This window comes from Tachyglossus aculeatus, chromosome 1 (assembly GCF_015852505.1).
Source record: "Tachyglossus aculeatus isolate mTacAcu1 chromosome 1, mTacAcu1.pri, whole genome shotgun sequence".
Taxonomy (NCBI): Eukaryota; Metazoa; Chordata; class Mammalia; order Monotremata; family Tachyglossidae; genus Tachyglossus; species Tachyglossus aculeatus.
The window spans coordinates 124,288,716-124,314,821 of NC_052066.1; the positions used below are offsets into that span (position 1 = coordinate 124,288,716).

Consider the following 26,106-nt stretch of genomic DNA (forward strand, 5'->3'; position numbering starts at 1 on the left):
TTAGACATAACGTTTAAAGGCTAGATACGGTTAAAAATAATCTGCCGGTTTATCTATCCTACTCATTAGTGTGGAAGAATACACTAGGATAATCTGGGACAGAGAGACTGACTCACCCAAAGCCATTCAGTAAATGAGTAGTGGGACCTGGATACCAGATATGAACCAAGAATCTTCAGTTTCAATTCCAGGAAGCAATTTGAGAGCAAATTTATCCTGGCCATTTTTCCGAGGCAAAAATCTCGGGATTTTTCCTGAGGCTGTGTGTTAGAAGGCTAGTGACAGGAAATTGTATGGCTTTGAGATTACTTCTTCATCCATTACCACTTCCATGCCACCATCCTTTAGTGCTAATGTCTATTGTTTTTTCTTCTAAGATTTACTATCTTCTAAGATGTACTATCTCTGTAATAGAGGAAGTCTTCTTAGTGAAAAGGTGCTGCTAGTAGGAAGGAGGGGGAGTGAGTAGAACACCCCATTGGAAGTTTCCTAGTTTTGGGGAAGACCCCAGTGATGTATTTTTTAGTGGCTTAGGTCTACCATTCCCCTCAAAATAAGATTAGAAATGCTGTAGGCATTAAGTACAATGTTTTTAAACTATGAAACACAGCATTCTGCTTTAGTTAGTCATTTATGGATCTTGTTGACTGCTGCAGGGTCCTATTTCTTCTTCTTTCCACAGCTGTGGGAACAGCAATGGTGGGGTGAGGTGGTTCAGGCCACTCTGTGTATTTTTTTTTCACCTCTCCAGGGCTTCTGTTCACCTTTGCGATCATTTATTTCAGGTGATCCAGGCCTAGCAAGCTACGGGAGAGAAGGACGAGATGGGGAGCGAGGTCCCCAGGGTGTGGCTGGGCTACCTGGAGTCCCTGGACCACCAGGCCCCGCGGGACCTCCAGGGTTTTGTGAGCCATCATCCTGCACAGTGCAAGCTGGCCAACGTGCCTTTAGCAAAGGGCCCGATCAGTGAAAGAGCCCTGCCAAATCACTGTCTGCACCGACAACTGACAGCTAAGATAACATGAAGGAGAAGTATCCCCATCCCCATGGCAACAGAGTGATCCACTCACTCTAATGTATTGTTATTACATTTTGCAAAAGTTGTCCTTGATAGTTATATTTTAATGTTGGTGCTTGCAAAATTATGCAACAAGACCTCAGCCTTTTTCTTGCAAAGGAAATGGCAGTTAACAAAACCAAATCTACTTTTAATAAAGATACACCCCACCATCACTCCATTCCACTGACTCACATATGGATGCTCTATATGGCCTTGTATCTTGGGCATCGATTCAATAAAAAAGAAATTATGTTTTTTATACCTCAAATTCGGTGGTTGTTTTTATGGTGTTTAAACTTGGCTATTGGATCATTGCGACTTCAACTGTATAGAAATTTACATTTATGGAAAAAACGTGATTTTGGCTAAATGGTACTGGAAGTCCCTTTAAATGTGCTCTTTGGTTTAGCATGGAAAAAAATGCCCATGTACAGTAGCTCCATTCAATTCCATACAGGTTTTATTGTCACATACATTTTTTTGTTTAATCTAATTGTGTCTGAAGTCTGTTGCATCTTGGGTCCCTCTGTGTAAATCAAAACAGCCAGGCAATAGGCCACTGTTAATGCTAATACCCAGAAATGCAAGTTTTCTAAGGTAGGTTATTTATTTTAAGTCTGAAGTAACATCTCTGGTTGTCAGAAAAAAAGATGAATTAATTTCTTAACATTTTGCATGTTTTTGTGTGAATGGTTGCATTCAAATGAATAGTCATTATCCATTAACTATAGTCAATTAGATTGCAAAAGATATTTTGGGCCCTTCTTGATTTGTTTCATTTCTAGAGGTGTATGTTTGAAGTTATTGGTGTTTCTCTATACTGTACAAATTTAAATTTTTGTTTTATGGAGTCTTTAATATTCCTGTGTCCTCTGTCAGGACTTAGAAATAAAATGATCCCTGTTTTTGTCTCATTTTATTTTGCTATTTCCTTACTTCTTAAAAGGAAAAGGTGGACTGAGTTTCTCAAGATTAAGATTAAACAAGGGCTCTCCAGCTGAGATGACTTGCTCCTTACTAAGGAGCAGAAAGACTGTAACTCTCTTTTCTCTTAGTTTGAGACAGGGAGCCAGACACATGTCTGTTTCCTGCTGCTGCTACCTCTTTGCTCTCCTCTTCACTTGCATCACCTTCCTTCCTCAACCATGAAGTGCCCACTGATACATTTTCCTCTGCATCCTTTGTCTCCTCCCTATCAATTAGCAACCTACCCCTTGGCATCCTTACTCCCCCAAACTAACTCGCTAACAAATCTCCTCCCTTTTCTTCTAACCCATCTCCTTCCTCTTCCCAGATCTAGGGAACATCTGGAAGACAGGTCATGATCTACCTCTCTAAGGACAAAGCGAACTCTATATGGGATGCTGGCTCTACCAGGCATGTTCTGCTTCCCAGGCTCCCGATGGTGGCCCCTTTTCAAAATAGAGAGAGAAGAGGGCAGGAGATTGGATCTCCAGACTCAGAGTACCAGCACCAAATGGCAACAAGCACTCCATTTCCAATAATCACTGAAGAGAACTGTGGGGGACAGGTTCCAAAAGTCAAAGTGCAGGGCATTAACCCTTACTTATCATTTCAGGTTTTCTGCTGGACCCTAGGACCTCTTGACTTTGCACTCGCCTTGTGTTTAGGGACACAAAGTGGTTACCCTCAGGGAACGGTGATCTCGTGCATGAATGTACTGCCTTGGACTGGGCAGGTGGGTTGTTGGTTTGAATCGTGGTTCTGAAGAGTCCTGAAGTTGTGGTGAATCCAGTACTGGAAGAGAAGCATGGAGAGTGTGAATGAGGAGGTGAGGTATGTGGGATTGGATGAGTGAACAGAGATGTAGTAGCAATGAGGCATGGTCAGAAGGAATGTGGTTTTTGCATTGTCACTGAGTATTTGTTGGGCCTTTATTAAGAACTGCAAGTACCTGTTTCTTTCTTTCATAGGAAGAAAAGGGTCCTGAAACCTTTCTCCTAGAAGCTTGCAGTTCAGTTAACCTCCACAATGGACAAGGGCAAAACAAAGTATGAGCTAAAATTAAATCACTAATAATAATAACGGCATTTATTAAGCGCTTACTATGTGCAAAGCACTGTTCCAAGAGCTGGGGAGGTTACAAGGTGATCAGGTTGTCCCACATGGGGCTCACAGTCTTCATCCCCATTTTACAGACGAGGGAACTGAGGCACAGAGAAGTGAAGTGACTTGCCCGAAGTCACACAGCTGACAAGTGGCGGAGCCAGGATTTGAACCCATGACCTCTGACTCCAAAGCCCGGGCTCTTTTCCACTGAGCCACGCTGCTTCTCTAAATGCTTCACTAGCATTTGAGTGCTTAGTATGGGCAGAGCCTCTGGGTGGAAGACACTATCTCTGCCCACAAGGAGCTAATAATCTAATGGGGGATACTTGCTCAGACAGGAGTCTAGTTGGGATGTAAGTGCCTTGCCCCTACTCCATCAGATTGCTGACCCATCGTTAATATCCTTTGTCTCCCCTCCAGCCCTTGCCTTGCACCAGGAAGGATACAGGGAACAGTAGTGTGTCTCTACACAATTCAGAATTTAGGGAAGGCTGTAACTGTGGTGTTACTGTGGCTGCTGGCTGTTTCTGTGGGACTCTGAGCCATGTGGAGCTCAGAAGTTAATTTTATGTATTGAGCATTTACTGTGTGCAGAGCACTGTACTAAGAGCTTGGGAGAGTACAATATAACAGAGTTGGCAGACATGCGTTCATTCAATCATATTGAGCATTTACAGTAGGCAAAGCATTGTATTAAGAGCTTGGGAAAGTATAATATAACAATAAATAGTGACTTTGCCCACAATGAGCTTACAGTCTGGAGTAGGGAAGACAGACATCAATACAAATAAAGTTACGTATATGTACAAAGTGCTTTGGGGCTGGGAGAGGGGAAAAGCAAAGGGATAAATAAAATTACGGATAAGTACATAAGTGCATTGGGGCTGGGATGTGCGGGGGAGAGCAAAGGGAACAAGTCAAATAATAATAATAGCATTTATTAAGTGCTTACTAAGTGCAAAGCACTATTCTAAGCGCTGGGAAGGTTACAAGGTGATCAGGTTGTCCTATGGGGGGCTCACAGTCTTAATCCCCATTTTACATATGAGGTAACTGAAGCACAGAGAAGTTAAGTGACTTGCCCAAAGTCACACAGCTGACAATTGGCAGAGCTGGGATTTGAACCCATGACCTCTGACTCCAAAGCCCGTGCTCTTTCCACTGAACCACGCTGCTTCTCTCAAAGAGCAGCGCATTAATCCACTTATTCATCATTTCTGGTTTCCTGCTGGACCCTAGGGCCTTTTGACTTTGCACTCGCCATTGTGTTTAGGGACAAGGCACTGTGTGGTTACCCTCAGGGAACTGGTGATCTCATGCATGAGTGTACTGCAAAGCTATGCAGAAGCCAGTGGGAGATGAAAAGTGGGGCTTAATCTGGGAAGGACTCCTGTGAAGACACAGGAGGCAATGTGTCTTCAATAAGGCTTTGAAGTGGGGGAGACTGGTTGTCGGATTAGGGGAGTGCTCTGCACACAGTAAGCGCTCAATAAATGCAATTGAATGAATGAATTAGAGGAGGAAGGACATTCCAGGGCAGAGGCAGGATGTAGATGAGCTTTTGTTTGATATGGAGGGGATGGGCAACCACTGGAGTTTTTTTGAGAGCAGAATGTTTTTCCCTCCCCACAATGAGCTTACAGTCTATAGGGAGAGACAGACATTAAAATAAATTAAAAAATTGCTGTTATGTACATAAATGTCATGGGGCTGGGAGGGGGGTAATATTCATGAAGGAAGCAAGACAGGATGGCGCAGAAAAGGAAAAGAGTGTTTAGGAATGGCCTCTTGAAGGAGATGTGCTGTCAATAAGGCTTTGAAGAGGGGGAGAGTAATTTGAAGAGGGAGGGCATTCCAGGCCAAAAGCAGGACATGGTTGAGAGGTCAGGGGCAAGATGGATGAGATCAAAATATAGTGAGTAGGTTGGCTTTAGAGAAGTGAACTGGATGTAAAGTGCGGACTGGATGTAAAAGAGTAGTGAGGTGAAGTAAGTAGAGAGGGGCAAGGTGATTGAGTGCTTTAAAGCTGATGGCAAGGAGTTTCTTTTTGATGGGGAGTTGGATGGGCAACTACTAGAAGTTCTTGAGGAGTGGGGAAACATGGACTGAAAATTTTTGTAGAAAAATGATCCGGGCAGCAGAGTGAGAAAATGTGGCAGGATTTAGCAAATGCTAAGGTTAATGCCAACTTGTGAGCTTTGGAAACAGGTAGGATAGAGGTGGTGATAACTGTAGATGCAAAGTTAGGTGGGGGAGCAGAGTTGGGAGAGAAGATTAGGGTGTCAGTTTTCAAAAATACTGATCTTAAGGTGATGGTGGAATACTGATATGGAGATGTCCCGGAATTCAGAAGAAATATGAGATTGCAGAAGGGAGGAGAAGCGGCTTTTATGTGCATATATACAGAAATCCAGTTGACTATGGGGTTTGGCCTATGCAGGAACTTTGTAAAGTATCTCCAGACTCCTGATGGAAACTCCCTGGAACACTGTACTGTGGAACCTGAGCCTGTGCAGTCTTCCTTCTCCCCTTCATTTCCTTTCTACTTGAGTTTGCTAACTCGCTGTGTTAAAAGTCCTCAAGGGCAGGGACTATGTGTAATAGTTCAATATCCCTGTGAGTACTGAGTGCATACTGAGTTTATAATCGTCTGTATTGATGTAGAATTGCTTTTTGCATTGGGTTTCTTATTCCCAGTTGGAAATATGCATGAAGGTGAATACTGTATGTTTTAATGTAACAAGTGACAAAATGCCTGGGCAAAATCTAAAGTATAACTTTTCTACTGAAAAGTAGCATGCGCTAGTGGGTCAAGTACAGGCCTCAAAGTCAGAAGGACCAGGGTTCTAATCCTGGCTCCACCACTTGTCTCCTGTATGACCCTGGGCAAGTCACTTAGCTTCTCTATGCCTCAGTAACCTTATATGTATAATGGGGATTGAAACTGTGATCCCTCTGGGGACTGTGACCAACTTAATCATCTTGTATCTACCCCGAACATAGTTTGGTGCCTGGCACATAGTAAGTGCTTAATAAATCCTACAGTTATCATTATTATCAGTATATTATTGGCCAAGAAGGCAAATAAATTAGAGAACACAGGCCACCATTAGACTTGCTTAATTCCATTAGACTTGCTTAATTCCATAAGAACACCCTCCCCTCCCCACAGCGGTTGTGTGTATTTGTACACATTTATTACCCTATTTATTTTATTAATGATGTGTATATACCTACAATTCTACTTATTTTGATGGTATTGACACCTGTCTACTTGTTCTGTGTTGCTGTCTGTCTCCCCCTTCTAGACTGTGAGCCTGTTGTTGGGTAGGGACTGTCTCTATATGTTGACTAATTGTACTTTCCAAGTGCTTAATACAGTGCCCTGCACACAGTAAGTGCTAAATTGAATGAATGAATGAAAGAATAGAGACATGGCACTGATCTATCAATTAATGGAATTTATTGAGCATGTACTATGTGCAGGACACTGTACTAAGCATTTAATAAAATTGGTTGACACATTTCCCATTAAAACACTTATACTCTAGGGAATTCATTAGCAATATAATAAATGCCAAGAAATTGTTATTTTTTCAGCAAGAAAATTTTATTTTAACTGTGCACATAATGAAATATAAAGAAAGAAAACCCAGGTAATATAATAAACATTTTTCTCCTATGCAAAGGAAGAATGGAAATTCATTTTAAAACCAAATGCTTTTCATTATGATTTTGATCATAAAGGGCTAAAAATTCCACAGCTGAAACAATATTGTCAAGGAATCCATTACATAGAAAAATAGAATGTATAACCAACACATTCAAAAGAGAAGGGGTACAATCTATTGCAAATTTCATTTGAGGAGAGTCTACAATTTCATGACAGTGCATTTAACAACTGAATGCAAAATAAAGCCTTGGTTCAAAAAGGGAACACTGTTAATGAGTAAATCTTTCATGTGCAGTAGGAAATTGTTGACTTGTGTATTTGTATCTAGAAAAAAGAGAAGCCAGAGCTACCCAGAATATGGTGTCACCAACAGATTCTCTTGTAAGTAGGAAACAGGCTAGTTGAGCCAGAAAGCTAAGCAAAGTCCTTCTTTGAAAGACATTTCAGACTTACTGATCTCTATTCCAAATGATTGATGAACTTGTTGACTTTCTGACTCATCAGCTCAATATCCGTACTCTATCTGGAAAATTAACTGCATTGTCCAGCAGTCCCTTGGTAAGAAAGGTCCTGAAAGAACTCCTCTACACTGTAAGCTCATTACCGGAAGGGAACATGTCTGCTAACTCTATTGTATTATACTTTCCCAAGTGCTTAATATATATACATACAGTGGTCCTCACATAGTAAGTCTTATTCAATACCATTGATTGATTGATGGAACATGGATTTTTTGGTAAATGAGGGCTCTGAATATTGTGTTCTATCTCAGTGCTGATGGAACTAGTATTCTGATACTGTTAACATAGAATAAAACTTGATTTTCCCCATTCCACCACGTACCCCTGCTTTCAGGGAGTAGATTTTGGTTTTGTCCCTCTACTACTGGGTGTTACCTTTACCAACAGCTGCTGGCTTTAGAGAATGGCAAAGGCCTGCTGGAGAGGAGAAATACAGAGTGACTCCCTTGGGATTACGGGAGACTACCTACCCAACCAAGTTGTGTACCCACCCTCTTCGCCCCCACAATGATTTACTTTATTTATGTACTCAGGGGAAGAGTCACAAACAGCTGTGCGACAGAACTCAAAGAGATCCTTTTGGTGTAAGGCAATTAGACAGTCTTCAAGATGATCAAGGTACAGAGGGAGAAATAAAAGTTGTGTCAAGCATTATGGCTGCAAGGGGCTTTGGAAAAGACCGTCAGTGATACACCAGCCTTCCAGCCACACAAAATTATCACCAGTAGTTGCATCATCTTTTTCTAACCCAAAAGATTATTATGTATGCCGTCTGTTGGAAAAAACTCCCTGTGCCATAACTGAATTTCATATGCTTAATTTATATAAGGAGAAACAGGGATTGTCTCAGCTCCTAATCCTGGCTCTGCCACTTGTCTGCTGTGTGACCTTGGGAAGGCCACTTAATTTCTCTGTGCCTCAGTTACCTCATCTGTAAAATGGTGATTAAGACTGTGAGCTCCACGTGGGACAACCTGATTACCTTGTATCTACCCCAGCATTTAGAACAGTGTATGGCGCTTAGTTAGTGCTTAACAAATACCATAATTATTATTATTGTTATTAATTAGCACTTCAAGAAGCAGCATGGCTCAGTGGAAAGAGCATGGGCTTTGGAGTCAGAGGTCGTGGGTTCAAATCCCGGCTCCGCCAATTGACAGCAGTGTGACTTTGGGCTATGTGACTTCACTTACCTTCACTGGGCCTCAGTTACCTCATCTGTAAAATGGGGATCAAGATTGTGAGCCCCCCATGGGACAACCTGATCATTTTGTAACCCCCGCCCCCCGTGCTTAGAACAGTGCTTTGCACATAGTAAGCACTTAATAAATGCCATCATTATTATTATTCAGAACTTTTTAATTGGCACTACTGTAGTCATATACAGGGCACTCTTTTTTCAGATCTCTCACTTAGGATGAGGATGGGTTTTTTTTCTATGTCTAGTTGGCTGCCTTGAAATTAAGAATATCAGTGGGGAAAAATAAATTTCTACTGCAGTAAAACCTTACATAAAGCTTTAAAGGACTATTTACAATATTTACCATATATATGACAAGTTCAAGTTTAAATTGCCACAAATACTTTATGCCTATATGAATTAAGGTATGTCAGTCCCTGAATTTAGTCTGCATAAAATTGCACTTTGCTGCATTAATTCAGGCTTTTTGAATTCAATGCATCAATGCATGCCAACTGGGTCATCTAGCTCATCTAGGTTAGCTTCGCCTTCTCTGCCAAACATTCTTAGTTTGATGAAGATCAAAGGGAGAAAAAAATTTTGGTGCTATATACCTTCTGCAAGGATGTTTTTAAACTCCATTTAAGTGCCTTATATCTACAAAGTCGAAAGATTGGCTTGCAGGCAGGCCTTTGCGAGCTAGGGGAGTTACAATCGGCACCCATCCATCTCCTGACTTTGGTGGCAACCATTCTGTTGGACCACATCAACTCTCACGGATATGTACGGAAGGCCTGTCTTTTCAGGCAACAAGTGGTGTAAATGGGTCCCTGGCGAATAACTACATAAAATTTACCTACTTAAGGGTCCAGACCTTATTGTTCCTGCTGTAGAAGTTTTTAACTCAGTTTCAGTGTGGGTCCTGGACAGTAACATTTTGAATAACAAGATTGCAGCTACTATCAGATCTTATAGACCTTGTACTCTGATATAAATTAAATATTCTGACAGTGTTGCTTCACTTTCCTGGTTGAAAGATATCTTCCACATTTAGAAATTAATTTTTCAACATAAATAGGATTAGAAAATAATATTGACTAAAATATTTTGAAGAAGAAAAGAAATCAAAACACACAATCTCCAGTCATTTGGTTCGATCAAGTGTTAAGATGAAATATACTTGAAAAATAATAAGAAAATAAGTTTTAAATTTTAGAAAGTCAATCAATCAATCAATGGTATAGAACACTGCACTAAGAGCTTGGGGAGAATTAATGGACACCTTCACTGCCCATAACAAGCTTACAGTCTAGAGAAAATGTCTCAATAATATTCCACTTAACATGAACACTACTGATCTGAACCTAAAAGTTATAGAACAAATGTAATAGGTATGAAGTATAGCAAGTACTGCCCATAAAGTTATAAATACAATGGCACAAATGTTATTTAAAAGTTACATACAATTATATGGCACAATAGATATTGAATTATTATATGTAGAGAGACAAAAAAAATCAGTACTTCATTAAAATACACTTTCTTATAGAATAATTCAAGAATTGTAACATAGCTCCAGCATATGCCTACTGTGTGACCATAAGCAGGTCTGTTCCTCAGTTTGCTATCAAATAAGGATAACCTAACCATTCTCCCTTCCTCTTAGACTGCATCTAATATGATTATCTTTTATCCACCCCAGCTCTTAGCTCATAGTAAGTGCTTAATAAATACGATCATTGTATATAAAATCTTCCACTGCATGTGCACCATTGAGTTAAAATTGCACATTAAATAATAAAACAAACCCCAATGTTTGTCTTGTTTCCTGAGGCATGCCTAGACAAATATACACTTTCCCATTTAGCAGCCGTATAGTTCAAGTGAACTTGAAGTACAATAGCAAAAAAAGAGAACAGACTAGTTTCAGCTCTTTTTAGGAGCCTCTTCTCTTCCCTAAGAAGTCAATGGAAATCCCATGTATAAAGGTAGTATATATGCATATGTACATATACACACAAACACGCACGCGCACACACACACACACACACACACACACACACACACAGAAAAGGGCAGAAACCTGAAACAAATGGTCTGTAACTCACAATGTTGACACAAATAGAAATGAATGTTAATCATAGTTAACTTGCTAAAGCATGTTGAAGGTTTCACTAAAATTACTTCAGCAAGTAGTCTCCTCAATAAATTCTCCATTTCACGATGGAAAGGAATAGATTTGAGCAATGGCAAGGCTTATTTTAACTATTGAAAGTAGTTATATATGGCTTCTATAAAAATATACATATTATAAAACTCTAAATGTAAAAGTTAAAACATTTTGAATTACAAGATTGCAGCTACTATCAGATCTCACAGACCTTGTACTCTGATATAAGTTAAATATTCTGACAGTGTTGCTTCACTTTCCTGGTTGAAAGATAATATCTTCCACATGTTAAATTAAATTGACAACATAAACAGGATTAGAAAATAATAATATTGACTAAAATATTTTGAAGAAGAAAACAAATCAAAACACAAAACCTCCAGTCTCTTGGTTTGATCAAGTGTTCCAAAGATGAAATATACTTGAAAAATAATAAAATAAGCTTTAATTTTAAAAGCACTAAAGTAGCTTCTAACATAGTTTGTAGACAATGAAATGTTTCATGCTTAATGTATCTGAGAGCCAGTTTAATCCCCTGAAACTAATCCAGCTGCTCTGAACACCATCATGTGGACAAAAGGAGGACCTGTCTGGGCTCTTAATAGGTTTTGCACTAAATAACTAATTTATGTAGAAACAAGTACAAATTCAGAAGATTATTGAACAAGCAAAATAGTAGTCAATAATTTTATACATTAAGCACCACTCTAAGAAATATTTGTAAGCTTCTTAGAGTATAACAAATGACTGTAGCATTTTTTTTAAACATTGAAATAAACTGTGCCACAAAATTCAGAAAACTTATTTTTTTATGGTTTAAACAGTAAATATGATACTGGGATAGAACATGGTAGAATTATTTAAATTATATTCTAAGTTCATTTCTACATAGGAGAAATTTGATTTACATGGAACAAACTGGTTATAAATAGCCTTGGTCAATAGTTACTTAGTGAATGAAACAGATAAACCATGAAACACTTCAGCCAGTGTAATGTGCCATAGCCATGGGAGTCTTTCATTCAAAATATTTAATAAGTAGCCATGAGAAAGATTCTGCAAGGCTATGAATTGGCTCATCATACCAGGTCCCAAATCTGACAAGATGAGCACCATGAGAAACTTAAATGAACATAAAGGAAGTGATGCCGAAATTTGGAGAAACTCATAGAATTGGAAAGCTAAATTGCTGTGGTCTACTTCTGCTTGTAATCACCAAAACTATCTCCTGCCTCTTAATTGCCTCATCGATGTATCCAAGGTCTAAAAAGGTATTTTATAGATTATACAATTATCCATCTGCAAGACTTTAAAGATGTATGGATCACTATATTCATATTGCTTTGCACATAGTAAGCGCTTAACAAATGCCATCATTATTATTATTATATTCAGGCATGCTGGCCTGAAAGGAGGTTCATATACTGCATGCTCAAGCTAGCCAAACAATCAATGCAGTGAAAAGTGGCAAACCATTGAGAAGGTTAAATATTAAGTTTCTGGAGAACCAAGAATCCCGTAAAGTGCTTTGTAACATGATCAAGGAAGCTCAATTATGGGAAATGTGAATGGACATTCTCAGAGACACTGCCCATCAAGCAGCTATCAAGTAAATAATTCTGTTTAAGACACAATTTGCTTCAAAGCAAGGAAAGCAACATCACCTTGCAAAGCACCTCCTCACTGTCACAAAATGGAGGCCCACAAAAACCTATGACTGCATGTATAACTAGAAGTGGAATGCCCAAACCAAAGCGATCTAGTGATAGGCTGACTGCCACCATACCAAGGACTTTTATTTATTACTAATGAAGCTCTCTAGTCCCATCCACACAACTATGGCATTGCTGAAGAAGGCAGATTGAACCATTCTCCTCATGGACTAAGAGGATATTTTCTATGGCTGAAAGGGCGCTACAGTAAACTTCTAAAATTCCTAGCACTTAGAACAGTGCTTGGCACATAGTGCTTAACAAATACCATCATTATTATTCTGTCTAGAGATAAATGTGAAGGTCAGACCTTAACTCTGACTTTGAATAGGCAATCTCACTAGTGAAATAAAAATAAAGCACCAAAATTGGATGGCTTGCCTGCAGAAGACTATAGGCAAGGAGAGAACGCAGTCTGCAGGTGGCTGCATAAAATTTTCCTTAATATGCAGGACATTGAAGAAATGCCCCATTCTTTCAGAGTTGCGACCACAATTACCATCTTCCCAATGAAAAGGAAGATAGTTGACTATGGAATCACCTGGGGTAACTCATTGCTGGCAAGAGTCTAGCCAGAGTCCTCCTGAATGGGCTACTAGAGAACAAAGTGGACAGGTACACAGGTACTGGACATCTATTGGCATTTCAGGTAAACCTCTCAAAGGTCACTTGAGAAAAGATCAGCCTATTTATCAGTGGTATTTATTAAGTGCTTACTGTGTGCAGAGCACAGAACTAAGCAATTGGGAGAGTACGATGCAACAGAGTTGGTAGAGGTGTTCCCTGCCTACAATGAGCTTACAGATTTTTCGTCGAGATACAGAAAGAAAGTACAAGCGGCAACCCCAGGACCTCCATAGTTTTCATATTTGACACCATGAATGAATGAAGACGAAGGCTATGGCAATTGCTCTGAAGATTTGGTTGCCCTAAGAAATTTACCACAGGTGCCAAGGCAGGGGAAGATGGGCTGGGCAGATTGCCCCTAGGGCAAGGCACAGAGCAGTCTCAGCCATCACATACCAGCATCCTAACAGCAACAGCAACCATCTCTAGGGTGAGGTAAGTGCAGTTTCGCAACAGAACTGAACCACTGACATACTTGCTTCTGCAGAGAAGCACTAATTATCTGACCCAACTTGGTGTTGGAGATTCCTGCAGCCTGGGCTGGGTCACCTGTGGGTTTGCACAGAAAGTAACTCTGTTTATGGGCACGCAGTGTTAGAAGGGAGGTATGGTAATGCACATCTCTTTCAGTCCCCAGTGAAAATTAAATGATTGGCTAATCTGGGACTATATAATATGTGAACCTGACTCTTCTCATTTGATTTTAAAACAAGAGGCTAAACATAAAATAAGTGCAGGGAACTTGTCCTGCAGCAGAAACCTCTCCATCCTTACCAGATCATCTTAGATATATGGCACCTATTCAATGGTTTTGCAAATTGCACCAGTAGTGCGTTTAGTGAATGATAAGAAGATGACAGGGCATGGTTGACTCTGTACACCTGGTTTAAGGTGTGATTCAAAAATCACTCCCATGCTGGGTTTGACTAGCACTATCTATCCCTAATGAACATTTCATCTTTACTACACTTCTGCCCCAAAACAGACTAAAATATCATCTTAAGATCAAAGTGCCTTTGGGGGCTTGAATGATCAATTTGTTCTAGGTACTTATGCCCTGTTATGGAAAACAAAACAAAAAAACACCTCATTTTAGGAAAAATGGTGTTTTCATTTTGCATTTCTTTTCCAAAAAGTAGATGAATAAAACAAGAACTGAATATATGAAAGTCAATCAGACATGAACTGAAATGAAAATGAAAGGCTTAAAAAGAACATTTGCAAATTGCCTTCCAAAATCATCTCTTTGTTTTGATGTAAGAAAACTAAAGTGGGTCAATAAAGAATGTAAAAACATCAAGTCAAGAAAACCATTAAATAAATCACAATGATCGTAATTGACAAAGATATCCACTAAAACAGTAAAATGCTAAAGTAATAAATTTAAATCTAGTAAAGACAAATGATAGGAAAATATATGAAAAATAATCTTCAAAAATATATAAAAAGTTCATTTTTATGACAAATTCAAGTAAAATAAAATTATAAAATAGTGCTAGGTAATTTACAAGCTTTCAGAATTGTAGTTCAACTAGCTAAAAGCCCAACATATACACATAGCACCAGATAAATTATCTATATACACCAGTTTGAATAAATTAGCATTCTGCTCTGGAAATTCATTTATGTAGATTCTATTTCTGTAATTGTTAAAACACAGCACCATATTTGGTATTATAATAGGAAATAAATGGAAGTTTAACATTTTATGTTAAAAAAAAGACTCAAAAACTCTTACATAGCATTTGGAATCACTTAGAGGTACAGTGTAAATCAACTCAAAACAGAATCTGTCTGTGGAAGCGTAGTCATGCAGATTACTTGACCAGCAATTCATCCAACTAAAATGAAAGCCACTTAGTTGTGGGGGCCTCCAGACAATACATGCTCCACTTTAGAAAATATGCCTTCCTCTTGGATGCTCCCTGCCTAGAACTTTTCCTTTCAAATGCAGAAAATTTAATTCCAGCCTCCATGGGTCTTCTGCAACTTGGCGGCCACCTAATAAATCTCTAATGAACAGACTGAAGCAAAGGTTTTATCCTCCTTTATGAAAAATTGGAAATGCTCGCTTTGCTGAGTGTAATGGATCAAGAGGCACATCTCAACTCCTCTGGCATGGAAGTGGATTGCTTCTGCCAGGTGAATGAGCCTCCTGTAAAGTTGTTGAGACTACGGCTGAACCCAATGGTAAAACCCAATCCAACCACCAAATTCAACTGACAGTTAATTCATATCTGTTAATAAACATCATTGATTAAGAATCAGATCATTATTCACATCTTTCAGTATTTTCTAACATCAACATGGCTCTGATTTTCCTTTGCCTGTCAGAAACGTATTTTTCCAGCAGGCTTGCTGCTTTAGTTACTTGTCTGCTATTAGAAAGAATGCTTAAGGATCAGCATTGGGTTTTCCTCTTGGCTATTAACTATCTACTTTAGTTTTTGATATTGTGCTGGTTTCTCACACTCCATGGGAGTCTTGACATTCCCTGGTGGTCTTGGAGAGTTTTTCAGGGAGTGAAGCAGTTTTATTATGCAAGTCATCTCTTTGGCAGCTCTTCTTTATGTCAAATGCTTCTTTGTTTAGTTGGCTTTTCTTTGACCTGGCCTCAGGGTTCTCTGGGCTTTTGAGGCAAGAGGTTTATGATGTCAATAAGCTCACGAGTTCATCTCAGTTAAAGGGGTTACATCCAGTTGACTTCATCACTATCGATAAACCTCTTTCTCAGAGAAAATCTCTTTCTATATTATAAACACAACATCAATTTTCTGATTGGTATATAGACCACAAGTTTGATTTGTGTAAAGAAAACTTTTGTGTGTCGAATTTCTTCACGCCCAACAGTTCAGCAGGTAAAATGGTGTGGATCCAGTTCTAGAAGAGCCAAGGATATGGAATAAACAAATCACTTCATTTCCTTCCATGGCAAATGTCTGGGCTAGGTGAATCCAATGAAATGTCAAGAGCAGGTGAAAGGGCCATTTTGAATCCAGTCTTCTATTTTCCCTTGTTTTCAGCAAGTTACCCCTTAGTACAGGTTTCTTCAGGAACCCTCACCTGTCAACAATTGGTATGCCTAAGTGGCAGGGCACCAAAGAGTAGTCCACAACCTTCAAAAATGGTTGAAGTATTCAGAAGGAACAGTACAGTTGCTGGCAGTTAAAGTAAATATTAGTAATGATCTTAAACTTAAAGGTATTGCATAATCTTAACCTTTAAAAACAAGACTGAATGAAATTTATGCTGCCAAAAGCAAAAATATGTAACTTCTTTAACCCACTGAGCTGTAAAATAGTAACTTCCTTCTGAAGATGATAGCTTGGGATGACCACATGAAAATCTGAATAGGCACCACAGAAGCGGTAAATAAAACCATGGAATGAACTCAGGGAAAGTGTCAGAATACTGACACTGCCATTACTGAAGTGAAAGGATTCAACTTCAAGGCTCAGCAAATTTTACACCATACCGCCTACAAGGGTGGAACCAAACGAAGTGTTATGAAGGTTCAACACATTCATTAAGAGGAAGGAGCTATAATCATGAAACAAATCATCTTCAAAAGTAGCTTATTTTCCACTCATGGGAGGTCGAGGATGAGACACAGGGTAGAAGCAATCTGCTGGGTTACACTTTCCGTAGTCTCCTGGGGGACCTTGAGGGCCGGGCAATCCTGGAGCACCTGATGTACCTAGAATACCAATGGGTAGTAAAACAAAGGAACTAAATTAGCTGAGAGCTTCAAACAACTTGCTGGATTTATTTCTAAAACGATACAGACCATTTAAGAAGGCTGAGGTGAAAAACAATGGCAAATGTCAGGCAGTGGTCTGGCGCTGAATGTAATCAAAAGAAAAAGATTTGATTTAGGCTCCATTACCTGAAGGGCCAGGATTCCCTGGGAGCCCAATTCCAGGTTCGCCCCTTTCTCCCTTCTGTCCTCTGTAACCTGCACAGGATACAATACAGAGACACACAAAAGGAATCAGAGCACCTTACTAGCAAGTGTATTCCACCACCAGAAAAACTTCAAATTACCAAAAGGAAAGGAGTCTCATTTCTTGGATGTGCATTCAGATAATCCTTTGCCAGTGAACAAGTTAATCCTACAGTCAGTCCATTGGCCCTTCGGGTTGAAGGCCTACATTGTGTCCTTGGTGTTTGCAGAGAGGTGAAGGGTATAGGCTTCCTCCGGTGACTTTTGGTGTTTTGAAATCATAAATGCTAGCTAAAGTGTTAGTACAGAGCTTTGAATTTTTTATTTTTGTTTAAATGCCATCTACTTCTTGGGTCAGCTCACACAGGCTCTGAAAATCTTCCTGTGAAATAAATCCCTTTTGGAAATCTTGAGCCTGGCAGTTGTTGGGGAAGGGGAAGGAAACATAAAGGGAAGGGTGTGAATTCAGGGCAGAAACTTCTTTATCTTGAGGTGACCCCACTTTGGCTCGAGCAGCCAGCAAGGACCTGAGTGATTTCTAGCGGCTCACCTGAGCACTGTCCCACCGGGACCTTCCTGTTTTCCTGGGGGGACAGCTCCTGCACCAACTCCAAGCTGAGTTCACCAGACAATTCATACTCAATTTCAGTGAAGCACAAAGATGATCATGGCACAATGAAGGAAAGAGTCTCATCTGCCACTGTGTGGGAATAGCTGGGGGCTTGATCACTCCTGACCTCAGCTATGGTGGAAGCACAGGTTGTTTTTTTTTGGAGGGACTGTTATGAGAAGCAGCATGGCCTAGTGGAAAGAGTATAGGCCTGGGAGTTGGAGCACCTGGGTTCTAATTCTGGCTCCACCAATTATTTGCTGGGTGACCTTGGGCAAGTAACTTAACTTGTCTGTATTCCAGTTTCCTCAACTGCAAAATGGGGATTAAATCCTACTTCCTCCTACTTAGACTGTGAGCTCCTATGGGACAGGGACTTTGACTACTGTGATAAACTTATATCTACCACAGCATTTAGAACAGTGCTTGACACATAGTAAGCTCTTAAAAAAACCATTAAAAAACTATTGGGAAGCAGTGTGGCCTACTAAAAAGAGCATGAACCTGTATATCAGAGGACCTAGGTTTAATTCCTGGCTCTGCCACTTGTCTGCTGTGAGACCTTGGATAAGTGACTGAACATCTCTTTGCCTCAGTTTCTTCAACTCTTAAATGGGAATGAAATACATTTTCTCTCTCCTACTTGAATTGTGAGCTCAATATGGGACAGGGACTGTATCCAACCTTATTAACTTGTATCCACCCCAGAACTTAGTACAGTGCTTGACACATAGTAAGCAATTCATTGCGGGCAGGGAACGTGACTGCTAACTCTGTTGTAATGTAATAATAATAATGATGATGATGATGGTATTTGTTAAGTGCTTACTATGTGCCGAACACTGTTCTAAGTGCTGGGGGAGATACAAGGTAATCAAGTTGTCCCTCGTGGAGCTCACAGTCTAAATCCCCATTATACAGATGAGGTTACTGAGGCATAGAGAAGTGAAATGACTTGCCCAAGGTCACACAGCTTACAAGTGGCAGAGTTGGGATTAGAACCCATGACCTCTGACTCCCAAGCCCGGGATCTTTTCACTGAGCCATGCTGTTTCTTAGTACAGTGCTCTGCAAATAGTAAGCACTCAGTAAATACCACTGATGAACAAATACCATTAAAAAACCCTAACTATTCATTAAACCTATTCTACAGATAGTAGGAGCACTGTGGGATGAGACAATATCATGATAATGGTAATTCTTGCCATGACTCCTTCTGACAGCTTGGTGGATGCCTTGCCTATCTTTGTTGGGCTGTGTATGGTGTGGTGTAGCAACCACTCTGTTTTTTTTTTTTTTTGAGGGGGATGGGGTGGGGGTTGTCATTGAATAATATAATCAAAGGAACCCAAACAAAACATTATTGTTTTTCCTTAGCTTCTCAAGGTAACAGCATGTTGCATTTCCACATATATGTGCATCCCACTCTGCTGGGCCAGGTACCAACCCCATGTCAAGGAGAACCTATTTTAAAATGAGTCAATGCTACAAAAGAAGAAGCTAGACACCCAAATAGTCCAAGGTTTGGGAGGAAGAGAGGGAGAAGACCATCACATATTTTTTGATATGCCATCAGATAGAATACATTTCTGTGCAACTTTTTGTGATTATGTTATTGCTCAGCCAGGGTTACACCACTGCACATGAAAACTAAAGAAGACCTTAATGTGGTATAGGATGAATCAGTCGTGGAAGATTCAGGAGCTAAAGGGAAGATCATAAAACTAGGAGACGATATCTTGAGCGGCTAACCTGGTGCTCTGAAATGATTCCCAGATGAAAGAAACATAGAGTTCTGGATTTGGTATTTCTGTTTAGCACAGACTTAGTAGTTTCTATTGTGAGAATACAGACTTAAATAAGGAAGCAAAAACTAAACGAAGGACCAAGTATGTGGTCAGTGGGCAATTTTAGGAAAGCATACACATGTGTGCAATTAACTTGACTCTGCGTTTTAAGAATGTCTGGAGTTCCTGGGTGAAAGGGAGGGAGGGCAGCAGGTTCATAAAAGAGTGATTTCAATTCTCTTTTCCCTTTCTCATTCAATCGTTGCTTGAAGCACCAAAACAGTAGCACACTCATGCAGTGACATAGAAAAGCTATCAAACAAGTTAGGATCACAGCAGAACAATGAGTTTGTTGTATATAAAACGTGTCGTGCACAACAGCCATGCCTTATGATGAGAGCCACTATACATAAAATTGTGAGATAACCCAGACCTCACTAAAAAAAGTTGAAATCCTTGCAAATTACCATTCGTTTTAGTATATGGTGTGATTCAGTAGTCCCAGCTAACTTTGAAGAACGTCAACACTGCTAGCCTTCTCTGAATCACCCTTCTCTTTTCCACTAAAATTTTAACGTTGATTTGACCATTCAAAGGGAAAGCACAATATTACCCAAAGAGCACTGCCCGTCAACAACCACACATTTATTCTTTGTTTCTATGAAAGCATAAACAAACTCAAAAGAAAGCAGTTTTACAATATAATGTTTTTATAGTATATCACAGCATGAAAATACTGAGGAAAAAGGTTGACCCACCAGTAAACATTTTGAAAAGCACATCAGATATGCATGTAGCAGAGACAGCCCTTGAATGGAAATAGGTGGTGCTCATACTGGTGAGTTTTATCACAGTACAGTACTGGTCTAGATTTTATAGAAAACTAAAGGCCAGGTTTTCCAGCATAGTAACTGTCCAAATGAAAAAATTTGCAAGATCCACTTGTGCCTAAAAGGTGTAAACATTTCAAGGTCTTTTACAGATGAAAGAAATGATTAGCCCCTCAGCCCACTGCACTTATGTACCTAATTTACTTATATTAATATCTGCCTTCCCCTCTAGTCTGTGAGATCCTTGTGGACACGGAAAGTTTCTACCAATTCTGTTACTTTGTATTCTAACAAGTGCTTAATATAGTGCTCTCTGCACACAGTGATTGATTTATAGCTGTGATTTATTTGGTTAAGGCCACCGGACAAGTTTTTTCCCCTACTATAATGTATCTTTAAAACTGGTTCAAGTCAGCCAGGGAGTCTATTTGATGGGCAGATGTAGTGTCTTGAGAGTTCTTATTCTTAAATCTTGAATTGGATATTTAAGGGTTTATGCCCAGAAAGAGCCAGTCAGCAGTAGCAGATTGCTTCAGTCACCTACTTTTCCTGGTCTCTCCCGCTGTGGTGGTAAGGAACTGTATTCTTTCTCAACCACTGCCCTGACAGCATGATTGCACCGTGGGACCTCTCTTGAGTCTCCTAAGATGGTAGAAAGGCCCAGAAAAAAGGGAAATGCTTGCTTGTTGGCCTTCCCTAGTTCCAGCAGCAGGCTCCTGCCTCAAGACACTGGGGTAAAGTGTTACCTCAGCCTGCACAGAGCTTAGTACTGGAATTGGATTTTCCTGGTATGGATCAAATGCATTCTTTTCCAGTGGAAAGACCAATGTTAAAAATAAATTCTGCCTGGTGTGTATGAAACAATACTATTGTATAACAAGTTCAAACCATTGGCCAAATCTACATCAAAATTTAAACATTTTCCAAAAGGTTATTCTAAAAAGGATTTTACTTGAAGATGTAAACAAGAAGGAAAACATTATGGATTGAAAAATGTTCAGCACCTTTTTGAAAAATTTTATGTTTGTTAAAATAAAAACCAGATTATACACATTAAATGAGGTATTAATTGTTCAGAAATGGGTTCCCTGATTAGACTTATGGAAAACTTTAGCTTATTACCTGAGCAAATATTAAAGAGCACAACTAAAATTTGAGGTATAAGGAATAGCTGATCAATTGAAAGCAGGGATTGTGCCTACAAACAGTATTGTACTTCCCCAAGTTCTCGGTACAGTGATCTGCACAAAGTAAGGGTTCAATTAATCCTACTGATTAGTTGAATTCCTATCAATGAATGGATAAATAGTAAATTGGTGAAGAGAAATTCAGTTTCAAATTAAGGATCTAATTGACTAAAAAATCTATAATGGCAATTCAGAGGGTTTAATGATTTTACTGTAATTTCTATACACCCATGGAAGCACAGAAGAGATGCACATGTTTATATTAACATATGAATATACGTACACTAAAATGTACATACATGAGGGAAAACAGAAATATGAAGACACCAAAAAATAAAATTAATGTTCCTGGCTTCCACAGGAACTAGTCATAGATGAAACTTCCTATTTGATTTGTTATGGCAGTCTTATGTTATAATGAAGCAACATGCCCAGTGGACAAAGAATGGGAATGGGAGTTAGAGGACCTGGGTTTTAATCTAATTTTATCTGATGTGTGATATTGGGTAAATCATTAAACTTCTCTGTGCTTCAGTTACTGTGTTCATACTGATTAGCTAGTATCTATCCCCATACTTAGTACAGTGTATGGCACATAGTGAGTGCTTAACAAATACCATTAAAAAAGTTGAATTGCAATATTTCTGCTCTTCTTCTAGAATTCTGAATTTAAAAATGACATCAAAACCCATCCTTGGATATCTGAGAGCAATAAGGGAGGAAATAATTTGATTCATGTGCTACAGTGTGCAGACACACAGACAAGAAGAGACTCCACAACATAGCAGTTGAAAGCTGACAGTTTAGGGTCATTGTTCTGCTGATAAACAGAGTTGTGCATTGGTTAGGGTCCCCATAGTTCACAGTGCTCCTTCAAATAGTTATCTTACTGCTTCCTTCTCTGGGACCATTGTGGCCTATTGGAGCAGAACTTCAAAAATGGAGCCAAATCCTGAGAATGATGAAGTCTGTGTAAAGAGACAATTATGTGGGGATCAATGCTGCTCACTGGTCTTCACTTATGCCTCCTGTGCAGATAGCCCCTGCTTATATGGAGAGAAATACTGCTTATGTACAAAAGGGTGATTGCTGAAGAATCACTTGAGGTCAGTGAATTGTATTAAATAAAATTAAACAAAAACACTCCTTCTGAAAATGTAAAAATTTGGATGTATTCTGACAGAAAAGGGAAACTGTTTTCTCTCCATACTACTGCCTTATGTATGTATGCCTTACGGCCATACAATTCTCTATATTTAGCCTCAAATATAGAAAGTTGGCTCTTTTCTTTGAGTCCCACACTGCACTGCAGGAGGTGCAGTTAAAATACATTGTTCAGGCAGGTGGCAGACAATGCAGAAACCACAGGAGAGTTTCCTCAGTGTACTTAGTGGAGCCTGAATGACTGAACCTCCGGAGGGACAGCTTCTAGAAAGTTTCTTGAAAATGTACTGAAATGAAAAATCAACCGCAAAGAACCAAAGGCAAAGTGCAAACAAGATCAGCTGAATGAGTAAGTATAATAGCCTGTCAGTCTTCGGTTGTGGGGGAGGGATGGAAGACATAGTAACTGGAATGGGATGTGTGGTTTTGTCCAGTGGATATCTGAGTGACAGAATGATGGTTCTGCCTATGCTTTGGACCTCACACTCTCAACTGATTCTCTCACTTCACGGTGCCAGATATAACTCATGCTGTGGAAAGAAGTGATTTTAAATTAGCAGATTTCCTTTTTTCTTTCTCCACCCTTAAAGAGGATGGGCAAACAGGAGATTTCATGATGTCCAGCCTACCTTATGCATTTGTTAATTAGAAATCATTGCCTGCAAATATTAGTGATCATCAATTAGGCACGATAAAGGTCATAGTTTAAATATTATTTTAAGAAAATTTTCCAAATTTTGGTGAGTCATTTTCTTGACACCATCAGTCAGCATCTATTGAATATTTAAGTGTGCACTCCTTTCTTCTGACTGTGTTAACATATTTTGGCATTCTAGCCAATTGAGACTAGAGATTATCAATGAGTTGGATTCATTCTGGACAATGACTCAGACAGCATATTGATATCCATTTTTCCACTCTGCACAGCAGAGGTCATTCTTTTTATATATGAGTTAATACTAATTCTATTTTTAAATGGTATTTGTAAAGTGCTTACTCTGTGCCAGGCACTGTTCTAAGTGCTGGGGTAGATACAAGGTAATCAGACACACTGATTAGATGCAGAAATTTCAGGAGAGTTCCTTGGTGTACTTAGTGAAGCCTGAATGAATGAACCTCCATCAGCTCAGGCACACTGGTGGCACACAGCTCTATTGGAAGTTGCCAGATAAAACTTTCACAATAGTTTGTGCAGTCTTAATTTTTAAGAAAGTGGAGAGGGCACCACCTGACTTCTTACATCAGAAAGACTCCTAAGCAACCCAGACGGAATCACCACCATTTTAAATTTTTTTCATCTTTACATGCGCTTTCTCTATGGCTTTAGGCAGGTTTATCAACATAACATGAGCATATGCTATTAGAAGCAGCACAGGCTTGGGAGTCAGAAGGAACTGGTTTCTGCCCAGCTCTGCCATTCGTTTGCTGTGTGACCTTGGACAAGTTGGTTAACTTCTCTGTGCCTCAATTATCTCATCTGTATAATGGGATTAAGACTGTGAGCCCCATGTGGGACATGCACTGTGTCCATCCTGATTACCTTGCATCTACCTGAGTGCTTAGAATAGTGCCTGGCACATAGAAAGAACTTCATAAATGCCATTAAAAAATAAAGTTAGTATTAACTCATATATAAAAGAAGACCTCTGCTGTACAGGCTGGTTTTTCACGTTAAAGATCTCATCTAGGGTTTCTGGATATCTTCCGAATTTTTGGAATTCTTCCTGCTATGGGTCTGCAACCACTAAAACCATACTGAAAGTGTAAGGAAGGGAGGTACAGATGTTGTTCTGAGAAATTAAATCCAAATCTATCCCCAAGACCTCAGAAGGGAGGTTAAAGTTTCAGTCTTTCCTTGAACGTCTTTTAGAAATTAGAACTAGGAATCCTTCTAATTTGAGTCAAATAGTCAAAACGGGATCTGTAATCCTCATTCCATCACAATCAGAAGTAAACTTCTTTGGCAAAGAGAATTGATTGTTGCTGGTGAATTAGTCCATGAAGTAGAAGCACCTCTGTATGCTGTTGCAGAGTTTATGTTTTCTTTTTTCAATACCCACTTACTGGAAATATTTAATTATAATTTACTATCAGCCAGGCACATTGCAGACTATTCACAGTTGGCTTTCTGACGATGTCACTCAAATGAGCAATTTATGGTGCTTCTAGTTGTAGCATGTGGAATATTCTGAGTCACCAGGCACTACTGTACATCTCTTGTCTGTTTCATTTTTTTTTCCCTTGTGATGGCATTCTTGACTGCTCTTCTTATTTGGAAATGATCTCCCTTTTCAAGCTTCGGCAATGGCTTGATCCTATCAGTATAAACAGCCCTTCTTCTTCTAGACCAATTTTCCAGATATCTTCAGCAGGGTTTTCATGATCTTCATTCCAGTCTGACTTACTCTGACTCCAGAGCAGACCAAACTAACAAAAGATAATAATTAAAATCTACCTCTTCAGCAATGTCCATTACTTTGTAATTCACTAATGATATATCCCCAGTTTATTTGAAACTTTTCTCAGTTTTCTTTCCTTAAATTCCTGATTTATCTGTTACTCCTTCCTTTCTAAAGGATCTCTGACAAACCTTGATCTGGCAAGATCAGTGTGCTAATGATCAGAAAGCCCCTTAAACTCCATTTACAATTAAGTAAGGCCGGGGTTGCACTACATGTCCAGTGCAAAGTGCAAGTTTCCAAAATTGACGAACTACAACTTTGGAAGAGCTGGACTAATGCCACTTTGTGATTATGTGAACAAACATGATGAAAGATGAAATACAAAAATGTGAAAAAAATTCAGAGTTCACTCACTCTCTCACCCCTTTGAACTTACTTGATGTTGCTCACCAAAAATATTTGGGGAATGAATCTTCTCTTTTTGAAGCAATTGATTTGCTGCTTCTATTATTCACCTCACCACAAATTAGTCCACATTGAAGAGAAGATGTTAGGGAGAGTACAGTGTAATTCAGTAATTTTTTTTGTAAAATGTAGTTAAGTGTCAATGATATTATCTCCTCAATCACCAACAAGGAAATGTGTTGTGGGGAGGAATAGTTCAAGTAGTAAAGGTAGCAATGGGCAAATGTTTAGAACCGCTATTTAATTTATCTTGAAATTTCCAGAGAAGTGACAGAAGTATTAGTGTTGGGCTGCTGTTTCACGCAATTCCAATAGTAGGTTATTTTGTGAAAAAAAAAATCTTCCATTATAAAGTATAATACATTGAAAATTAACTTAGCTTCATACTTTAGCACATCAAACCTCACCTCCTACCTGTTGCTTCATGAAAAAGGTTTTCTTTGACGCAGAGATAATGTTACAGATTGGAAAGCTCTTCATAGGGAGGTATAGGGAGCACATGAGAAGCAGACCACTTATTTTAGGGCTACACAGTATTTACTGCTTTGCATTTAATGTTTCCATACTGGAGTTATCTCTTTTTCAGAGATGCAAATAATTAGCACTGCAGTGCATATCAGGTGCTTGAAAAGTTAGTAAATAGACTTGAAGAATTATGAAACAGGCCTGACTAATATTAAAGGTTGAATCCTATCAGTCTTTTTC

At 39.2% G+C, this 26,106-nt stretch overlaps 2 protein-coding genes across 4 annotated transcripts in view; one reads left to right on the plus strand and one right to left on the minus strand.

Annotated features, from left to right (window-relative positions):
• Nucleotides 1-1,774, plus strand: part of COL9A1 (collagen type IX alpha 1 chain) — an 80,264-nt gene extending 78,490 nt beyond the window's left edge. For all 3 annotated transcript variants that reach the window (XM_038746071.1, XM_038746072.1, XM_038746073.1), the window contains one exon: nucleotides 786-1,774. In XM_038746071.1, coding sequence (XP_038601999.1) covers nucleotides 786-970 — 185 coding nt within the window. In that variant the 3' untranslated portion in view covers nucleotides 971-1,774. The remainder of the gene's footprint in view (nucleotides 1-785) is intronic.
• Nucleotides 1,775-2,710: 936 nt separating this feature from the next.
• Nucleotides 2,711-26,106, minus strand: part of COL19A1 (collagen type XIX alpha 1 chain) — a 335,135-nt gene continuing 311,739 nt past the window's right edge. Inside the window, exons 46-48 of the mRNA XM_038744466.1 lie at nucleotides 16,909-16,968; nucleotides 16,672-16,692; nucleotides 2,711-2,814 (exon numbers count right to left, since the gene is read on the minus strand). Coding sequence (XP_038600394.1) covers nucleotides 2,711-2,814; nucleotides 16,672-16,692; nucleotides 16,909-16,968 — 185 coding nt within the window. The remainder of the gene's footprint in view (nucleotides 2,815-16,671; nucleotides 16,693-16,908; nucleotides 16,969-26,106) is intronic.